Below are 22,446 nucleotides of genomic sequence, written 5' to 3'. Positions count from 1 at the left end.
AATGTGAAGGACTATAACATTAAAGGAAAAATATATCTTTGCAAACAGCTTCAAAGTAAGCAGTTTAACTTAATAGTTTCAATATGGGGACATGATATTTTCTTAAGTGCAGCAAGGATTCCATTTAGCTTGCCATTTAACAATGACAATTTAAACATGAGTCAGCAGTGCCCTGGCAGCCAGGAGGGCCAGCCCTGTCCTGAGATGCATCAGGCACAGCATCAGGAGTGGCTTCCAGAGAATGAGCCCCAAGACACAAAGAAAATGCTTAGAAACAAGATTTCTTGTGGAATTCAAGATGCATCATTCATGTGCAAATCCGGTAAATTCAAGCAACGTTTATTTGTAGTTTGAGTAAATTCCTGTGAAATGCTTAACTAGTCACCAGGTGACTCCATAGAGCTTACTCCCATGTCGGCAGCAACAGGTATCTCCTTGTAACTTCAGGTTGCAATGCATATGCTGTGAGACAGGACTCTTGGAAAGAAAGGTAGGTGTTTTCCTGCCCTCACCTTCACTAGCCATAAACTTTAGTGGCCATCATGCTATACCTATCTACCTCCTCCCCACCTGTGCACAAATTTTTCTTTTGATTTTTAGAGCCAGGCACCTTGCAGAACATGTGGGAGATCAGTGAAAGCTGCTGCAGATTACTGACTTTATGCATTGATATCAATGTAGATATAGATCATAGAAGTATGATTCTAGGAGCTGTGTTATATTAAAGTGATAAACTAAATCAAATACTTGTTATTAGTCCTGGCTTAGAAATAGAGGGGGAAAAAGGGTTCTGCTAAAAACCCAACATAAGTACATTCAATTTCAGCTATGAGGAGTGTAGTATCCTACTCACATCTTGAGTATTTTTTTAAATGGGAAGCACATGGGGTTTGAATGGATACAAAGGAAAGCAAAATTATTTAGTGATAGAACAACTCTCTTATGAGAGAGAAACTAGAAAAATACCTAAATCTGGACTGGAAAAAGCTGATGAGAGATATTGGTAATGATTACAAAATCAAGAAGGTTGTGAATAAAATGGATACAGAACTGTTATTGACTGAATTTTATAGCATGCTAAAAATTTAGTAAGGAAAATTTAAGAGGAAATGGACTTTAAAGGAATGAAATAAAATCTTATTTTACTCACAAGGTGGGGGATTTCAAAAATATTTTAGTACAGGATCTTATGAAGGCAGTGGCAAGATGGATTAGCTAAATGCGTGAAAAATGTTTGTGAGCATTTACGAAAGGCAGCAATCATGGGTGTGCTCTCTAACTGCTCATTCTAATGACTGCATGTGCTGTGTGTGAGGGGAATGGACCCCAAACAGTGTTGGGCTTGCATGCACTGTCTAAATAGCATTTTCTCTTGCTGTAATATAATGCTGAGCAGGGTAAAGCATTGCTTAGCAATGCTTAAGGCCAGTAGAGCTTTTCTTAGCCCTTATGGTCCTCTGCTCTAGCTTATTCCTTTAATAAGGAATTTCACTTTCCATGCATCTCTTCCATGCCTTGGAGCTTGTGCTTATTCCAGTCAAAAAGTAATTTAAAATTCTGCAAGTACTTATTAAACAGAATAAAATGGACAAAAGCCATGGACTTTTGCAAGGTTTTCAACAAAACCATGGATGTTTCAGAAAATGCACAGGAAGAAAAAACCATGCCTCATAATTTGTGAATATGGCTAAATTACTGATGTACCTAAGCTAAGGTTTATGCTCTAAAAATAAAAATGTTTCATTTTTAGGATATTGTTAAGAATTTGTGGCAATCATCACATAATTGCCTACGCATTTTATTAGCTAAATGCATGAGTAGTTGGATGTGTACCCATTTGAGGATGTGTTTTCAAAGCTGTGTTATGTCACCATGTGACTGGGCTACCCTGCAGTGCAAGTCACATCTTTGCAGATAATAGGTTTATTATTGTTGGGAGTATGGTATGGAAAGTAGCACTTTCTTCTGAAATGTACAGATGGATGGATTGATTTAAAAAAAAGAGTAAGAAAGAGAAATGTTGGAACAAACTGTACTGTAGACTGTTCATAGACTGTTCATGTTGGATCTTCTGTTCTTACTGCCTCCTCATTTATAACATTCATTGAGAGATGACATTTAAAAAAACATTAACATTAATGTCATGAATATTGCAGCATGTTTAATTGAGTCAAAATATCTCTTGAAGTAAGTCAATCTACTTTGCAAAAGTAGATTGGGAATATATTTCTTCATTGTATCATATATCATCTTTGATAATAATTTATTTACTGTGACAATTTTGAGTCCTACTGTAAAATTCTAATTCCTCTGCTGCCAAATAAACTTCATTGCAAGTTAGAGAAATAAACATAAGCAATCTGGCATATGCACTTAAACATCTACCTCTAAAACTAATAATTCACCAGCTTAGTATGAAATAAAGACAGGTAGAAACTGTTCCATGCAGCAGAGGGCAGCAGTAGTAAAATGGTGCAGCATGCCTACTTTTATAATCTTTTATACAGTGTAGCACTAGTAAAAAAACCTGCTAAAAGAAAACTGAATTAATCCTTTATTTTTGTCTTCCTGAAGATGTTGATGTCAGCATTTATTGTCTTTAAAGGAGAAAATTATTTTCATACATAGTTTCTAACTTCTGGGCTTGAATTACTGTGGTTTTCACGTCACAAAAAGATTCCTGAACTTTCTACCCTGTAAAATTTGTATTTTTCTTTGAAAAAAACATATGAGGTCTGTTTCTCAACTAGAAAATGGAATTTTTTTTTTCCCTAAAATCATAAATTGCTTCTTCTACAGATGCATTTTATTAGGGATTGCTTCATTACATTCTAGTGGTCAACATCCTGTTATACTGCCTTACAATCCGTGAATTCTTTTTCATGAATATAAAAATATTGGAAAGCCTTTATAAATTAAACAAGTATCAGATGCAATGAAGATGTTTCTGTACAATGGCTTTGGATCCTTTCTTTGGATTTATTTTTAAAAGCATTGCGGAGAAATCCCACCTGTTAGATGTTTCATTACAGAAGTGTGTGTTCAAAGCCTTAAACATTCAGTCCTTGATTAAAAGATATATCTCTGCAGCACAGGACAGCACTGAGAGAGCTTTGCTGGCCTGATCACAAGAATCAGCACATACCTGTTAATCTCAGTGCTTTGCTCCCAGTTGCTACACGAAACTCGTTGAACCCACCTGCCTGAGCTACCTTTATACTTTGAAGAAGTTTACATCTGCCCTAGCTGGAGATCTAAACTTCTGAAATCTATAGGCAAAGACATGACTAATTCAAATGCCCTTTTATATATGGATCTTGCTGTAAGTATAGTCAGTCTTTGGCCATGTTCAGCTCCCACATTACTAGGTACAGAAATGGGCATGGAGCAGGAAAAGCAGCAACAAAGAAAAGATGCAGTAGAAGAGTTTTGCCACATATAAGATATTAAATAGGGGTTTTTTTTGCTGCCACTCCAACCCTTTTGTCTGTGCTACTGACATAAAGAAGATTAAAAAAGGGTTTTTTAGAACATAGCAGGTTCATTTCCACCATTTAAGAATTTGGCTCAAGAAGTAAAATCACTGTTTACACCACAGCTGGCCTTGGTTCATTGGTTTTGTTACATTCCCTAATCTCTTTGCTAAAGAGATTTGCAATTTTCTCCGCAAAAGCATGGTTTATGGTTTTCATAGCATTTCTTTTTGTTTATTTCATGTCTATAGCTGAGTCCTATGTCTGCAGCTTTCCTGCATGTAGGTACTAGTAAAATGCTTTTTCTAGCCCTTGTTTTGCATAAAACTTGCAGGAATCCTGGCTATTTTTGCTCTTCTGTCAGATATATTTAGAAGTGGTTAAATTGTTAATAACTTACTGAGGTGAAAGGAGTGAGGGAATTCATACAGGGACAGGGAAGGATTTAACTGGCAAAATGTAATTAATAGTACAGATGTCTACAGCAAAGAAAATCTCTCAAGGCTCTTTTAGCTGTCAAGGATGTTATAATTACAGAGGCTACAGTGCAATTCCTCTCATCCAAAAGCTTGGTGTGGAATAGGCCTGACAAACTGCATCCTAAAATGCCTCAGTCTCCAATGACTGTACAGGGATCTTAGGGTGGTCCAGATACTTCCATAAATTGCAAATTTAGATAAGACCAATCTTAACTACACAGATCTTGTGGGCTGTAGCCTCCCTTATTCAGGAGATGACACTGAAAAAGAAAAAAAAACCCTCCTTTTTTAAATGAGGGGGGAAAATGAAAATAAAAAATATATAAATAATTAAGAATACACTCAATTATGAATAATAAATGTTGCAAAGTGTTTTCTCTTTTTAAAAAAAAAACATGGGTGAAAGACAATTAGTGGTTTCCATGCATATGTTAAAAGGCTTTTTGGAGCTATGCTTTTATAGAAAATATTCAGATTAGAGACCAAAGACTTGCAGGAAGGTTAGGGGTGTCAGCTTTACGGTAAAGTTTGTAGATTTTTAAAGAATTGATTCGTTGACAAAAAGCTAGAAATTTGCATTCTGAAATACTGAATTCAGCTTTATCAATATGTTAAAGAAGAGATAACATAAAGGAGCATGCCAGAGGGAAACGGGGTGGCATCTATTGTTCCCTCTCTCAGGCACATGTATTTTCCTTTTTCAGTGACAGTGAAGGTGGCCTTTGGCAGGTGTATCTCAGATTCCTTGCTGCAGTAAGAGAACAAACAGAAGTTAATGCACACACAGAAAAGTGTGAAGTTAGCCAATATGCCTATGTCATTTTTTGACTTTAATTGACAACATTTATTTGCAGAAGAGTTCCTTGTCCCTCAAAACCAGGCATAGAAAGAGTGCAGTGAGTCATCACTCAGAAGATGGGGAGGAAGCCCAGTACACTGGATCTATCCATCTATCTGAAAGTGCATACAGACTCGCACTGCTCTTTTTCTTTACTTTGTCACTGGTTTATGAAGAGACTTAGTTATCTTCTCTTACATAAAATTTCCTCTGATTCCTCTTTTGAAGGTTTCTGCAGAAAAAACCCCATTTTTTAAAAAAGTAAAATTCTGGGGGAAAAATCCCCCAACTCTCCTCATAGGGAGTTAATTTTGAAAATTACTTCAGTGCCCTAATGCTTTGCATACTAATCCACTTAGGCTTTCTTTTTCTAGCTTATGAGTGCCAGCCATTGACTTGTTCTACTTGGCTACTTTGAACCTCACGCTGGGTTGCAGATTGTATATTGTTAAATGTAAGAAAGTTTATCCAATTGTTAATAATTACTCACTTTCAATTCATCTGAATAAAATGTGAAAATTAAGATTACACTTTATAATTATCGTTTTTCAAATGCCTGGGGTGGGGGTGTATGTATATTTAAGAAAGGCAGTGGGGAAAGGACAATTAGAATAAACTTCATTCTTGCATACTTCAAAATCTATTTCCAAGTGTGTGGAAAGTAGTGTGGGAACAAGAACCACAGCAAAATCAGAGCTGCAGGAGGCTTGGTTAGTGTCATACTAAACAGGTTAATTGCTTCTAGCAGACCCTCAGCTCCAGGAAAGTTTCTGCTTTCAGTATTCACAAGCTGCTCACATTGAGCCCTTCAGTATAAATCCGTAGCACACATGAGAGCTTGCTGGCTGCTAAATCAGAGTACAAGCACTTGCTTGGAAAAGGGTTAGCATGGACTGCAGTTCAAGACTACTGAATTCTTCTTTTTATTTTTTCTTTTTTTTTTTTTGGTAACAGATTTTTTCCTTGTCCTTATCTATAGAGACATGAGGAGCAAAGGAGAAGATAAATCTCATTTCTGTACTTTTGGAAGAATTTGTTCAGCAGAAGGAAAGGCTTGAAAAATCTTCACAGAGTATTGGTACCAAATAGTCACTGTGCTGCAGATTACTGTTTTGCTTTTTAAGGTGTAACTTAATCCACTTGTGTGGATTTCTAACTCTTGCTCTTTTTACCTCATTTTAATCAATTTGTCAGCTTTAAGTTGAGCTTATCTTTAGTATATTGCTTTGAAGATAGCATTTCAGGATTTTCTAAAATTATAGTTGCCATAGACCGACCAAAATATATGCAGCCTAATTCAAATTAAAGGCTACAGTAACTGATGGAGGTGGATTGGCCACTGAACTAACAGTTGATACCTACAGATGCCTACAACAATTCTTTTTTAGGAGCTAGGGATACAAAGAATTCTATGGCCAACACTGAGCAGAATGAACAGCGTATCCTCTTATAATAAAAAAACAATTGTTCCTTGTGATGGTGTTCACAGGGGTTTTCGGACTGGGGAAGTGACAAGGATCTGACTCCATGTTTCAGAAGGCTTGATTTATTATTTTATGATGTATATTACATTAAAACTATACTAAAAGAATAGAAGAAAAGGTTTCATCAGAAGGCTAGCTAAGAATAATAGGAAAGAATGATAATAAAGGTTTGTGGCTCAGCTCTCTGTCCGAGCCAGCTGGGCTGTGATTGGCCATTAATTACAAACATTTAAGATGGGCCAATCACAGATGCACCTGTTGCATTCCACAGCAGCAGATAATCAATGTTTACATTTTGTTCCTGAGGCCTCTCAGCTTCTCAGGAGGAAAAATCCTAAGGAAAGGATTTTTCATAAAAGATGCCTGTGACAGTTCCTAAATTGGATAGAACAATTCTACAAGGATATGTGGTGTGTTTAACTCAAACTGTATTTGCAAAGTTAAAATAATAGTTGATTTTGTATTTTCTTATAGGTTAGAGAAAAGCAAGCATTTACTTTAGAATCCAATGGTTGCATATGTGCATTTATTGTGAATAATGGTATTCATATACTGGTATGGTTATGTAGAGAGAAAAAATTATTTTAAAAGTGAAATTTTTTTTTCATAAAGTACAAACATTTCTTATCATGAACTCCCTTCTCAGTACTCTTGTTACCAAGCCTTTGAACAATGAATATACCAGGTTATAGGGGAGAGATAGTGGTTTGTCAGTAGTTTTAGTAAAGGTAGAAGTAAGGTCACTGTCATGCAGTGAAATTTGTATTTCGCTGATTTTTTTTCTATCAATACAGGTTCTTTCATTGTTCTTCCATTCTGGGATTTTCCTTTTTTTTTGTCCTTTTCACCTTTTTTGCTTCACCATCTGTTACTTGAAGCCCATCTAATCAGTCAAATATTCTGTAAACTCTTCTTATTGTTGGTACTACTTACACTCTCCCTGAATTTAAGACAAAGACATGGAAAGAAACAGTCTTCTTTCATTCTGGCTTGTATTCATACTTAAGAAACTTACATATTTTTCTTTTATTGGGGGTAGACTAGAAGACCTTGAGAAAAAGTCATCTCTCAGACAACAGTCTTTTCCCTGAAATTACTCTTCTGTATTGTGAGAATTTCTTTAGAACTGAACACTGAGTCATAGTTTAAAAAACAAGTGAGTAATCGCTTGTTATTTCAATTTCTCTAATAGTGAAAATTATTTAGAAATATTTTATGAATATTTATGTAATGAAAAAAATACACAGGTACATAAAGAACATTTGAGTGGTTTTCCAGCATAAGTTGATGAGTATCAGCAGAAAAGGAAAAAACCAGTATGCTGGGGTCAGAAGTCAATGGCTAAAAAAATGCAACATTCAATATATGTCAGTTTCCTACAAGGTGAACAGTTTAATTTTCAAAAGGTTGGTTTTCAATTTTGAACTCTATTTTTTTCATTGAAATATTAGTGTTCTATACTGTAATACTGCACAATATTTCATTTGGGATATTTAAATTAATAGTTCAACATACCTCATAGGACTGTAAATGCTTTGCATCAGGTAACACACTCTTAGTAAGATCAACTCAGTTTTTGAGCCCAGTTTCTTTGGAAATGTAAAGGAACAAAAGAAATAAACAATATACATAAACAGTCTGATAATACTGCAGAACAAAACCATACAATAGGCAGTGAAAAGCTTAGAAACTGATTTCTGTATCACTTTAGTATAACAGGAGGTGAGATAACTGAAATTGACTTGGTGCTGTACTTTAATGTTCAGATACCTTCATGAAAGTCAGGTTTCTAATGTTCCTAAGAACAATAAATACAAGTACATTTTTTACCTATGTGTTCCTTAAGTAAAAAATTAGCAACATTATGTTCATATTTATGAAACCTCCTTTTTTTCATATCCAATCTATTAATATCTCCTTTTCTAAGTTCTTGATAAGAATTGCTATCACTGAATAGTCTTGATGGTTATACCTACATCCAAATGTATTTTGGGTTTCTTTTTTCTGTTCTGTTTTAAACACAGCCAGATAGAGCAATAGAGAGATTGTGTGAGGGAGAAGTTTGTAGTCAGATGGAGGTGATTAATCATTTTTAGGTCACAATTTCCATATAAATAAACACTTCTGTGTAATTTCAAAACAATTTTTCATGACAGTAATATTTTAGGACAATAAATGTCACCTTAAGTCTGTAAAGTAACAGAGGCACCTGTGTGAGAAGGCATCTCTGGGGTTATATTTCTTAAAAGGTAAGAGTATTTGCTGGCATAGAGTGTATAGTAATCTATAACTTCTTTCTTGCTATTCTATGTTAATGTAAATAGATTTCCAAGTTGTCTTGGAAAACTTTCTGCTAACAAGGGAATTTTGTAATCCTGAACTAAAACAAGATTTGTTTCAGATATGTGTGTGTATATATATATATATATATATATATATATATATATATATATATATGGATATATATATATGGAGATATATATATATATATGTATGCTAATACATGTAACTCAGATAACTTCAGTAATATTAATTTATTTTAATTCCCTTGCAACCTTAATATATGTGATATTGCTAAGATTGGCATGTGATGTCAGAAAAAGCTTAATCGACTGTGGTAATTTTAAAGTACTGACATTTTTTACTACAGCACCCTGGCATTACATTGGCAAAGATACTTTATGTATTGAAATTCTACACAAATTACATGCAAAATGTAGTTCTTTCATGTGTCAATATACTGCCTATGGCTGTAATTATACAATGTGCACACATCACATTAATAACATAGAGGAAAGTGGCAGTGCCAGAAGATTCTCTTCTGTTTGCCATAATTGCTGCCATTAGTAAAAAGGAAAAAAATGCATTTGCTTATTCCATCAAAACAAGTTACACAGTATTGAAGGAATAAGAGTTATATAGCTGCATTACCCAGTATGATGTGAAGTTCAGCAGGGGTCTTGCTAAAATTATGCCTACATCCTCTCCCATTCTACTGTAAAAATAAAATAAAGCCACTTGTCATGTTGGTAGGGCTTGTGGAAATGCCCTTGTCATCTCAGAGTGAGTCCTTAATAGAGTTTTCCTATTCCTACACAATTTATTCACCAATCATTTGAAACCCAGTAAATTGCAGAGTGCAGTTATCCATGGCATTTGTGAATGGGCAACTTCCTTTTGTTCCCACAGCAGGTGTGAAGGTGGGAGACACCAGATAAGCTGCAGTTAGTCTCACTGGTTCACTTAAAATTAAAACTAACTAACTAAACCCCTGGAACTAGAGAGGTCTTGCTGCATGTCCTATGTCTAGTTATGCCATTTCTAAATTGTCTTCATTCCTTTTCACTAAGACCATAAGTTGCTGCTGTATGAGCTTTCTAAATCATAAAAGATTGTATCTGTGGGTGGAAAAAAATTTATATGGAGTTGTCTGGGATCATGAATCTGGTAATGAAATCAAGTTTTGAGAAGTTCATATTTTTGTCACTCTTCTTTTTATCTTATTTCTTCTTTTACTTTTTTCCCCTGGGTCATAAACCTATGCTGTCAGCAATTAGTTGCTTTCTTGCAAGTACCCCAGCATGGTAATTGTTCAAACTAATTTTAAAATTTTGATTTTTTTTTTCTGAAGATTCTTGATCTCAGATCTTTGCTTTAGCATGCCAAGTTATGTAAGTAAGTGTAAAATGGAATAATATTTTTTTAATTATTTATTTAATCAGAAAATTTCGCCTACTTTTGGTTTTGCTGTAGAGAGTCTGTTAAAATATCTGTTGTCTTGTTAGAATGCTAGTGTACTTTACTCTGAGTTACCCCAGTTCTCCAGTTCTTCTCAAGGTTTTCTTCCATGCATATTATCATTCTACAGTAAATGGAGATTCTCTGGCTTATGAGTATTGTTCATGGAGTTTTTTCCACTTTATCAAAATTACACAGTAAAATCTGAGTGAAAATGTTAGTCTCATAACACATGATTAGAATATTAGTGATAAGTGCTTTGGGAGGTTTTAAGATATTGAACTGTATAAATGATTTTTTTTTTTTCTGTGTATCAGTAAATTTCTAATGGGCATCTAACTAGATAGCTCTGCAATTGTTGTGGTCCCATTTGATCAGTTGGCACAGCTTTGGGATGGATGAGTAGTGGGGGAACAATGCTGCTGCACAAGGGTTTGGACAAAAGACTTAGCAACTGATGCCAGCAATTACTTCAGAAGAAGTAATCCAAGTGCTGTGTAGACATAATAGTTCTTTAAGGACAGTGGCATGACTGTGGAAACACAGTGTCAAGGGTAAAAGCAGAGGGTGAGCCTTGAGTCACTGTCAGTGATTTTTCCACCACTGAGAAGCTCATTTCCAAGCCAGGAGAGGTTTGCAGCACTTAGTCATAAAAAGAGAAGTGAATTCCCCTTTGAGATCAGCCATTGCAGCCTGTACCAATTATCTGTTGCTTTGTAATGTACTGAATGTTTTCTTTTTTTTACCATTGCTCTGTAATATAAATATTAAAGTAAGTTGTAGCCAGTATTATCATGCAAATCTCTTAGAAGCTTTCCATAGTTATGAATCATCAAATGTGTTTTTAAATGTTAGCTTTTCTCAGTAAACTGAAACAATTCACCCTCTGTTGGTACACTTTAATTAGATGGAATGAATTCTTAGTTTCAGTTTGTAATTATACACAAAACATCAAATTATATACAGATAATCCTATTCTATGTTTGTTTGGAGATTAAGCAATCCCCAAAATTAAATGCTGGAAGCTATTCCCCCATTATCTGAGGAATTATTTTTATTAGTGGAACAAATCTGGACATGGTTAGCTTTGTTTGACAGAACAAATTATATGAAAGCCAGAGGAAATGCATATTATCATGTGTTTCTGCTTTTCAGTCATTCTTATAAAAATATTTATATGAAAAATATCTGTAATTCTTGTTTTTATAAGGTGGTATATTTAGAAATGTTGGTTTGATAAATATCTTTGGTAATTTATGAAATAAAATAGAATATTTAAAAGTAGGACTGATTTTTAAAATACTCATCATTACACAAGAATCTGTACATGTTATTGTACTTTTTGTTTATGAGAACATTTATTTACATTTTGTATTTCCCTCAAGCTGGCGTTGACAGTTGAATTCTTCTATAGTCAGCATCAGTTGTCAGTTCTGTCTTGCTAAACCAAGGCTCTTTCCTTTGAGCTTACCACCTTGTAGGAGACATTACAAACATTTTAGAACCCTGGATATTTTATTTATCTAGCTTTAAAGAGAATTATAATGTTTCTATTACTACAGGCGTGCTGCTTCACAGGGTTTGTTGGGCCAGCTGTGATGATAGTCCTCCATAGTGGCACGGAAGGTTTGAGAGGTGGGAGAATGATATGACTGGTGTGCTGCTGGTCTCTGTAGAAGTCTGTCACTTGTGATGGTTTTCACTAACTTCCAGTGCAGTAATATTGTAGTAGTGTGGTGATGTAAATGTCAACTTCGTAACAGTGTCCCTCTGGAAAATCTGAGTGGGTGGGCGACAATTTTTTTCACCACAGGCTGAGCTATCCCAGCTTTTTCAGTCGGTGGAAATGTGACATAGGATAAGTGGGGATGAAAGAGGCTGTTCTGTATGGGCAGTGTTTTGCAAAGAGAAAATATAATTTTTCTATGGATTTGCTTGTAAAGATTTCTATTTCTATTGTGTTCTCATATTTTTTAAAAGTAGTAATATTTTATTGAAAAAACAAAATTAAGGTTTGTTGTAGTATTGATCAAATAATTTAGTAACACAGGGAACAGTTATGAGTGCTTGCATATATTATCCATCATAAAGCAATACATACTTTAGTAGATTTTATACATCTTGTACTTCTAAAATAGACTGCTTACATAAAAAGATAACTACTAGAAAATGTGAAATAAATTCAATAATGCAATGCTTAGAACTTGGAAGTACAAGAAGAACGTGTACTAATTCCTATCCACCTCCATTGTTACCTTAAGGGCAGCTCTCTCCATAGCAACTGAAAACTTTTCAAGGCAGCAATAAACTAATCCTCTCCAGCTTCCAGAGCACCATCAAGGAATTTTAAAAACATTGGACTTCCAGCAGCTAAATACTTCTGAGGATTCAGAAGGCCACAAAGCTAGATACTCGAGCATTCTTTTTCCCTTCAGAAGGTAAGAAAATAACATTTAGAAATAAATGCTCATAATATCCTCATAACAATGATACATATTCCTAACACTAAAATATATCTAAACACCAAAAGATTTCCTAATATGTAAAAACATACTAACTTTTTTTTGGACTAAATGCCCGTTTGAATTCAGCAGTTCTTTTTGAATTTTAAATACTTTGTTAGCAAAGTTTCCTTTAAAATAAGATGTGCATCATATTGCAGTTCAAAAGAGATGAATGTATATGTGGTTGTTAAACACATACTTTACTATCTGAATATGTATGTCACTGCCAGCATCTGCCCATCAATAAAATCAAAACTTCTGAGGAAAACAGAAGTGGAACTATTTTATATTTCTTGTGCTTCGATATCGAGATAGTTTACTGTGAAAGCGGAAGGGGTGGTTTATTAGGAAGGATTATGAAGAAGAGAGATTTATAGTACAAAATGTCTTTTGCACCTAAAGTTAACAAGTTAAGCTTGTTTGTCTTGTTTATTTACTGAGTTCTTTGAGTGAAATTACAACCTCAGCTTTGTAATTCTTCCGTCTGACTAGCGATCACTAATTTTTAAGTACATCCTGTTCCTTCTTTCTTTGTGAAGAATAGCTGGAGTTTAGTGATGTTGGTAAAGTGTTTTGACAATATAACCTGCTTTATATTATTGCTATGTAATGGAATTTTTGCACATTCATAATAGTTTTAGACTAGCAATATTTATTTACAGCTATTTTTGTGACTAAAAACCTGTTTTCATGATGAAATGAAAGCAAAAGCCATGGTATTTTTCTATTCTTACTGAAAAGAATTAGTAGGGAGTGCAATAAAATAACACTGAAATGAAAGCCATAGACTTTAAGAAGAGGGAAGGGCACTTTGAGACAACCTCTTATTGGTAATTCTAAAGAAGTTTTGAGGCCATAGTTGTCTTAGTTTCCTGCTGTTCTGTGCTGTAAAGTCCTTACAGGCTCCCTGTTGTTCAAAAACAGCTTGTCACTGCAAATCAGCTTAGCCGACCAATTAATAAATCCTTTCGAACATATTGCATTCGCACTAATTAAAGGGTTGGGGTTTTTTTCCCCTTTACTATTCAGATTCTTCAGGTTTCCAGTTTAAGCTGTGCAGCGCAAACAACAATCCAACACTCAGTGCAGATCACGCACTGCAGGAAGAGGAGATGTGTTTTCTGACCAAGCATCCAGCTCTTGGGGTGGTATGTTCTGCTTTCATATTCAGCGTGCTCATTGCTGAAGGACAGCCTGGGGAAGAGCATGGGCAGGATGGCAGCAATCCTCCCAGCAGAGGCTCTCTGGTGGAAGTTTTACGCGTTCTCTCAGCTGAAAACACTGAGCTCCACATGAACCACTCACGAGAACTGGTCAAAATGTTACTGGAGAGAGCTGAATGCCCACAGCGGATTTATGGCATGCAAGAGGATTGTAATCTGGTTAGTGCTTCAATTAATGAGGGATATCTTTACAGGATCATCAGTGAGTTCTAACATTTGTTTGAGTATACTGTCCTGAATATGATACCTAAACATGTAAAAAACTTGTTGCAGCAAAAAAAATTTGTCCCTGCTTTGATTCATTTTGAATTATTATTATTTATGCTTTGAGCTCATGAAGAGATATTCCAAACACGACAGGCAGTCCTTTTAAAGTTCCCAAGTGTTTGTTTTCCAGCAAAAGTTTTTCTGCTGATACCTTGTATAACAATAAAAGCATGAGCTTGAATTTGGGGCATAGGATTTCCACCATGGAAAGGCATAGGTAAACCCTGGGGACCAGTTCTGCCACTTTTTTTGTTGTCGTTCTGGATTTTACTTCATAAAAATAAAACCCAGACAGGATTGTCTCAGATTTATGTGCTACTTCACTGAAATATTCAAGATTAAGGGGAGGGTTTTGTAAGCAGTTCAGGTCAAGGAAAATGAAAGGCGGAACAATGAATCTACAAATCCAAATTGAAACTGGAAGTAGTCCAGGGTACAGTTGCACAGAGGGATTGGCTGTCTACTTGAGAATATTTTCAGAACTCTGTCCTGATTCAATGAAGAAAGACAGGGACAGTGTTACTGAGCAACTCGGCTAAAAGGGACGACAAAGGGCTTGGTCAGCCTTGGCTTTCATTACTCTGGCTCTGGTACTGCGCAGTGACCTACATACAGCAGTGTCACTTTATACCACACTTAGGAAGATGGTCTGAAAGGTGAATGTTTTTACAAGGTGCTGTTTTCAGCAATCTGCCAAGCCAATGAAGTGATCTTTTTATCCTGTGCAGTAGACAGCTGCTCACTATCTTGACCCTTTCTAAAAATGCTCCAGTTTTTCATATGAAACCAAATGTGAAATTTCATACGTAAATATTGTAGGTGCCTGTCATTACCTAAATGGATAATTTTTTATGAAGGAGATTATTCACACATGGGCAATGAATATGCATCAGATACATGCCCAGATTGAAAATTAACATAATAAACATGGCTATATAGTCCTCCCAAACCACAGAAAACAGGGGACTAAGTTTTTGGTCACCCTTTTGTTTTTCTTCTCTAGTGGCATGGTTCTTTCTGGTATTTGTGATGCATTTCTGGAGAGCTTGTTGGTGTCCTTGGATGGACAAAATCGAAGGGAAACTTAGCTGGGGTTACTTTGTTCAGTAGTGCTACTCTGTTCAGGCTTCATCTTGGAAATTTTCTATAGGAAGACTTTGAGGACTTTCACCATTTTCAGTATTCCTCAGTGTCATCTGAGTCTGACACACTGCATGCATCCTGCACTGTCAGTGTTTCTGTGCCAGCACCAGAGGCACGTGGTTTTCTGTATGAAATCCTTGAGAGAGAGGTGGCATTTTCAGTCACATGGTGTGCACTTGGTACTGTGCTGAAATCTTCCATGATGATTTAACAAGATTTGGTAAACCAAGACAGCAAAAACTGTGCAAGAAGCACTACCCTTCAAGTACATCAAAATTTGAAACATAATGTCCCCCCTTGTATTTTCTTCCTCATACTTGTTGGGAATTGCTAATTCATTTCAGATTCAATTTCCCTTCTAAATCCAGGACTGGTTTATACCACATGACTTTGTTTTCAGATTTTTTTAATTTTTGTTTTTATGATATCTCTAATGGGCATTTAAAAGTAGTGAAGTTTAATCCTTTCTTTAGACCCTCTTCTGGTTTCTTGTTATATAGTGGTCCTAAGACTCTTTGGGCAGGGGCTGGCAGCTGTTGGATGGCATCTGACATTTCTTTATCTCCTAAGCAAACAGAAGTCATATATTCCTTGCATTGGTAAACAAGTTGTTTGGTTTTTTTTAAACTTCTGGCCACTTAAAGAAAAGAAACTCAGACTTCAGTGCCAAAGTTCTGGGCTTCTTTTTTGTTTAGCTTTTCTAAATCAGGGACAGATGGTTATTCCTGTAAAAATATTAGTAGCAGCAAAACCCCGCCAAACTAAAAAACAAATGAAAAAACCCAACCTGATGACAACCACTTTATATTCTCTTAATATCACTTCAAGGGTCACTCACCATGGGCTACCCATATACTATGGAGTAGCTGTATCTTTTACAATGCATCTGCTTCCTCCTGATTGGCAATTTTCTTTTCAGTCATCTTCCCTGCAAGAGCAAACAATGGACTCACTGATTGCAATTTATCCTCAGTGGGTTTTAAAATCTTACAGAATTCTTTGAAAATCTTCCACTTCATGCCATATGTTTCTTGTATTACTACTGAGTGTTCATAAAGGCTGGTTGACTGACTTGAGGTCGTTGGGACAGAAAAGAAAATAGACTCCTCCTAGTCAAAAGAGTAATTCTCAGAGATTGCATTAGGAAAAGTTAAAGACCTTAATAAGCAATGAAGGCAGGAGAGGACACAGTGAGCCATACTGTAATCTAGCTTATTTATGTATATAAATAGTTAATTTGGCTATTAATGCTTACAATTTTACACTTATTAAAATCTGCACTCAGATGTAAAGCGTGCACAGGGTGAATATGTAATTTCAGTCCCTCTTGAAATGCATTTGAAGGACTAAATGGGGTTGAGACCTTGTGCTGGCTCTCTGCACTGGATCTCATTGTTGCAGTTAACAGAATTCATTGAGAAACATAAAAATAGCTGTGTGATTACAGGCTCAATTACGTCTCTCAGCAGTGCATTGAATATGGTATAACTTCTGTTTACATAGCCTCAATTAACTACAGTTCAGCAACTGTTTTTATCTTATCATGTAAACACATATAGAATGCATAGATGAAAATATGAATAGGCCTAGCCCTTATCTTATATATTTGTAACCAGAAGTATAATCTGCCCTAGCCAGTGGAAGCTTTTTGCTCTCTACATTGATTGATCAGAATTCTTCCTAATTGTAGGGAGTCTTAAACCACTAAATCATAGAATTACAGAATAGAATCATAGAATGGTTTGACTTTGAAGGGACCTCAAAGATCACGTAGTTCTGTACGCCTTACCATGAGCAGGGGCACCTCCCAATAGACCAGGTTGCTCAAAGTGCCATCTCTAGGACACTTCACTTTCCTTAAAAATTAAAGGGGCTCTGGAAAAAACCCCATGGTGTGATCTTGCAGCCATAGGACTCTGAAGAATTACCTACACCCTCCTCCTGCCATTCCATCAGCCTGTATTTGTGAAGTTTTGGGTTCGATCCCTTAAATATAGAACTTGTATTCTCTCATTGTCCTTCCTGTCTGTATTTGCAGATGCCTGGAAGGCTGTCACTTGAGTTGAATTTCCATTTATTTTTATTTCTTCACAGTGCCTTGAACCAGATGCTTTGTTACTGATAGCTGGAGGAGATTTAGAAGATCATCTCAGTGAAGAAGTATTTGAGAGAATTTCTCTTATTCTTCTCTACTACATTCTTCATCGTAGAGATATGTGTTCTTCAGAATTCAGTTTGAATGATAAGGATTACAAATTTTATCTACAGAGTATGCTTAGTTTAAGACATGATGAAGACTGTTATTATTTTTCACGGAATGAAACTGAAGATATTTTAGCTGCAGTAAGGCAACATTTTAAAACTTCTGAAAACCAGGTAAAGAAAACATATGTAAAAATAACTTCATCTTTATTACAGGTGTGATACCTTTATGCTAGTACAGAGACTATGCCAGTACCAGAAGACTGGTAGGTGGAAGTGTCCAAGCACAGGCTGAACACTGGGATTGTGTTGGCTGTGCTGCTTAATGCTTTTCTTTGAGTTGTTTCTGGCATGTGCCACTTCCACATGGTTGGTGAAATACTGCTCTTTAGGGACCATTCCTAATGGGTAATTTAGATGCAGTTGCTCTGCTTAGGGCAGATGGAAAAGAGCACAGCTGTGTAGATGCAATATCTTGCACTTGGCTCCAAGTACAGAAAATACTTACTCATTTCTGATATTTCTTAGCATAGATACACTACTAGTGATCTGTGAGATCTATTTGACATAGATCTATCTATAAGGATCTATTTGAGATCCTTATCTCAAATAGGATCTATAAAATAATAGAATAATATTATAGAGTTCAAAGTTGAAGCATTTCAATGGTATGAAGTAGAACAGATCCATTACTGGCTGATATAGGAGAAACAATGAATTCTTTTGCTGTGATGAAATCCCTGCCAGGTTCTACACTTCCATGTCTATCCAAAGCTGGACGGAATGAGGAATCTGTCCAAAGATATGATGGCTTCCTTCAGTAGAAACACATTTTTGACTAATTATCTACAAGCACGGATATGCATTGTAGAAGGATTGTTAAATATAAGCTTAAATTTAAAGTTTAAAAAAAAGCATAAATGAGGATTTTCAGCTAAGATCATAATTTCTAAGTCAGGGAACGTGCTTAAGTTTTCTCATTGCTGTTTAGAATTCTTTATTTCAAATAGGATCTATGAAATAATAGAATAATATTCTGGAGTTCAAAGTCAAAGAAGAAACTTTTCCTTGTAATGGGCAATAAAACAGGTTTCAGCCAGGTTAGATAACTCCTAAAGTACAGGTTGACCTCCAGTTTGCAGCTCCTTAGATCTGTTCAATGTATTGAGTTAAATTGGTTTATACAAAGGTCAAATTTTTCATTTCATTAGATTTCAATTTACAGCATGCTGTAGTAGGGTTTTCTGCACAAACAGAAGATGAGTAGGAGACCTGGCTGTGTCCAGAATGTTGAAAGCCTCCAGTTCCTCTATCTGTCTTCTTTGCGTGGTCATTTCCCATCATAAATTATTCATTGACCAGTACTTTTGGTTCTGAGTCTCGGTGAACGTGCCGATTTCCAAGGACTCCAATGGTATCTGAGCAACTGTAAAGAGGCATTGGTGGGTATTTGGAATGTCAAGATAGAATAACAGCCCATAAAATGCTTTACTGAGGGTTCTGTTTGTTTATGCTGGCAGTATAATCACTTGTCAAGCCTGTCCAGTAACTGAGACTTCATTCACTGACTTGAGGGAAAAGAAGTTTCTTTTATGAAAGGTACACAAAACATAATAGCATAATACTTGGAATCACAACACTTGAGTTGTGGAAAAGGGCCAATGGTGCAGGGTAGTCATAGAAGAAAAGCATTTCTAGTGGCTCTTTGTGTGTTTCGGTTTCACAGAAAGTGTTCTCTTCTTTAGTCATAGGACTTAATGTCTTGTTTGAAATGAGAGATTAAGTTTTAGATTGGGAAAACTTTAATGTATAGTGAATGAGCAGGAAAAGAAATGGCAGCCTCCTCTCTGAAGTGTTTATGGTCTACATAAGGAGAGATGAGTATGTATGAAATAAATGACTACTGTACTGGCTCATCTAGCTGACTTTTTGATTTTGCTAATATTAGTTTGAAAAAAATAAATTAATTAATTTTTTATCTTTGTTGTTGTTTCTTTCAAACCCAACCATTTGCAGTGAAAATAAACAAGAAAGGAAAAAAAGGAAGAAAATATAAAAAGGGGGATAAATTTCCAGGAAACTGAGAGAGTTTGCAGACTTCCACACACATGGTTCTATACCACTAACTACTGTTTTTATTTGGTCACCCAGCAGGAAAGTAATATCAGCAAAATTATATCTTTCCATATTGCCCCCAGATAACTAATCCATAAAAAACTATTGATTCCATTGAATAGGTCAGAACTAAAAACATTTAAAGAATTCTTCCTGAACTTTGAGATGAAGAGTTACAGTCTGTATTATTTGAGCCTATTTCTTGTGCCTTAACAAAAATTCATCCCCTTTCTTCCACTTTCTAGAAGTAGATGCAGATGTAATCGAGGAGGACACTTGAAACAATAGAAACAGCAAGAAAATAACACTGAGCAAAAATAACCTGAATGAGGAACTGTACTTTTTCCCCATTAGACACTGAGTAAATGTTCAAGATTTTTAATTCTACGCCTGTTCTCCTTTAAATGTCCTTTGATTAGCTGTCCTGCTGGCAATTACAGCTTACATCTTAGCATTTTTTCTATTCTGGCTGTCTATGAAATTGTTCTCCACAGTTTCTCCTCCTGTCACTTTGATTATTTAAATGGAGGTTAGCAGGACTGTCTTCATGCTGTTTTCTCCTGATTTCAGTGTGTTGATGTGAGCACTCTGGAGAAAAATGCTGATATAATGGACAGAGATGGTGCTGATGAAAACACTCTTCCACGCCTGGCTGCTTTAATCCTTACTCTGGCTCTCCAAGGAGTCTGTATGGGGAAAGCAAGTTTGCCTTCCCCAGAATTCTTTATAAAATATATTTTCAGTTCTCTAAATAGTACCACTGAGCTCCAAGTGACAGGTAAGCTGGAGTATGCAAAGTTAATTTTCTTCAGGAAATTTTATTGCTGGACTTATCAGAAATGCTACTTAACCATAAATAAATAGAAGTATAGGAATGTTCTAACTGGTCCAAAAACAACAAAACAAAAAAACTGAAACAAAACTAAACAAATGCCAAGCTCTCAGCAGCAGCAGCAACTATTAATTTCTGTAAAAGCCAGTTTAAGAAGCTACACCATCAATTCAGAGGCCTGGTATGGATTTAGAAGGTTGTTATAAGACATCAACTTTTCCTTTTTTGTGGCAACTGCTAACAGCAACAGTTTACAAGCTTTTCAGAGCACTTTTTAAAAGTTACATTAAGTATGGGTTAAAACAGATTAAAAAAATTGAATTGAGCATAGGTAAAGACATTTTTAACATTCATAGGTTACACAGAGGTACATTGAATCACAGAAATAAATACAAAAAAAATAATAATCCTTAGGCCCAAAATGGGGCTTATAGATTGCATTTACAAACAGGGTTTGGCAGCAAAGCCCTTCCTTTAAAATTGCCCAGCCAGATCTTATAAAATAATTCTCACAAGAATGGGTAGAGCCATCTCAGCCCAGTGCTACTAAATAGCTATGTATGGTGAAATATGGCCCCAGTGAAGATAACAGCAGGACTGTATGCTTGGTGGAGTTAGGATGTCATTCAGAAAAACAAAAAATGTTCTTAATATTTTTATTAATATTCTTAATAATAATATTATTATATTCTTAAAATATTCTTAAGTTTGTTACAGTCTATTTTATGTCTAAGCTCATTATACTGTCCCTTTAAATTTATTTAAATTCTTAATAGTAACTTCAGGAAAGAGTAAGAATCTGGAAGCATAGAAAAAGAAAATTATGTGCTACTACATTTAGAAAACAAATATACCTGCAAATACAGCTCCATTCAGATCTGTTTGTTTAAGCAGCCAAAAGAAAGTAGTGAAACATCTTATCAGAAACTTTTTTGTGAGATTCACCATTAAGACTACACTATTTGCATTGTCTGAGTAACAAGATTAAAAAAATAAAGGATTATCATGTGGAAACATTCCCATTAATCTAAATCTCTTTAAAATTAATTTGTGGAGCACTTTTTAATAGACAAATTAAGGTTTACAGGAATTATCACTATGGCTTCATTTGAAAGTGCAGGGGTGAAGGAAGGTGATAAGGAAGATAGGACAGAGCCTGCATCTCAAATAACTGGACATTCCATCAGCGGAAGCACCCATTGCACCCCAGCTGTGTCATGAGGTACATATGTACATGATCTCAGATTTGGATTAGGGATCCTGGCTCTCTCCTTCCTGTTTCAGTACTGTGAGCAGGCATCTTCCCAGTTAACCAAAGGAGAGAAGAAATTCACTGTCCTGTGCTGTGCTCCTGAAGTGCAAGGACAGCACAGCATCCTGAAAATTGATTTCAGGACACCCTATGGAGGATGTGTTTCCTGATCCAAATACCTGGCTGTGGCAACTTACTGTGGAGTTCCATTTACACAGGAAAATTTTAAGAACAGTGAAGTTATTTAAAAATTTCTAGATAACTTTGTCAGAGATGCTGATTAAATAAAAGATTAATTTCCTGCCAGTCATATCTGAGTGTGACATGTAAAGAGGCAAAGGCTGAGGATCTGGGTGTCTGGAACTTCCAGAGTTGTTAAGCAGAAATTGCTTCTAGTACCAAACTGAGAAAAGAGTACTAAAATGAGGAATTGAATCACTGTTGTAACAAACAAAAAGAAAAAATATTACCTTTTAAATATTTTGTCTTTTAAGTGTGCATTTTCCTATGGTAACATATCTGTTCTCTAATTAATTACTAGAACTAGAACAACTACTCAATGTGCTTAGAGTCAAAAAGACCTGCACTGTAAATGGACAATTTCACAGTCACAAAAGAAGACGTTACAGTGTGGCAATCAGAGATACTGGAAGAAGAAATACTCCAGTCAAAGGAAACCATACAAAAGGAGACTATCTGAAAGGCTATTTTGAAGATCGTGAAAGGAACACAGATTGGGACCAGGTTAATTTATTTTTATGTTATTATAATGTTGGTGACCGAATTTCACTGACAGAAATTTAAATTGATTTGCAAACCATGCAATATGTCTGAGGTAAAATGTATTAGTTTCAAAAAGGGATTTAGATATGGATGAAAATATATATTTATATAGC

General features: G+C 35.6%; 1 protein-coding gene across 3 annotated transcripts in view; it reads left to right on the top strand.

Annotated features, from left to right (window-relative positions):
* Positions 1–215: 215 nt before the first annotated feature.
* Positions 216–22,446, top strand: part of SLC39A12 (solute carrier family 39 member 12) — a 46,278-nt gene continuing 24,047 nt past the window's right edge. The window contains exons 1-6 of one of the 3 annotated variants that reach the window (XM_064704181.1): positions 216–322; positions 12,274–12,450; positions 13,546–13,898; positions 17,244–17,525; positions 20,037–20,244; positions 22,092–22,294. In XM_064704181.1, the coding sequence (XP_064560251.1) occupies positions 13,629–13,898; positions 17,244–17,525; positions 20,037–20,244; positions 22,092–22,294 (963 nt within the window). In that variant the 5' untranslated portion in view covers positions 216–322; positions 12,274–12,450; positions 13,546–13,628. Of the gene's footprint in view, positions 323–11,609; positions 11,648–12,273; positions 12,451–13,545; positions 13,942–17,243; positions 17,526–20,036; positions 20,245–22,091; positions 22,295–22,446 lie in introns of those variants that run through there. The other 2 variants (XM_064704182.1, XM_064704183.1) reach the window with 2 other exon arrangements.

The sequence above is a fragment of the Zonotrichia leucophrys genome, chromosome 2 (assembly GCF_028769735.1).
Source record: "Zonotrichia leucophrys gambelii isolate GWCS_2022_RI chromosome 2, RI_Zleu_2.0, whole genome shotgun sequence".
NCBI lineage: Eukaryota > Metazoa > Chordata > Aves > Passeriformes > Passerellidae > Zonotrichia > Zonotrichia leucophrys.
Note: the sequence above shows the minus strand (reverse complement) of the source record. Positions and strands in the feature narration are given on the sequence as shown.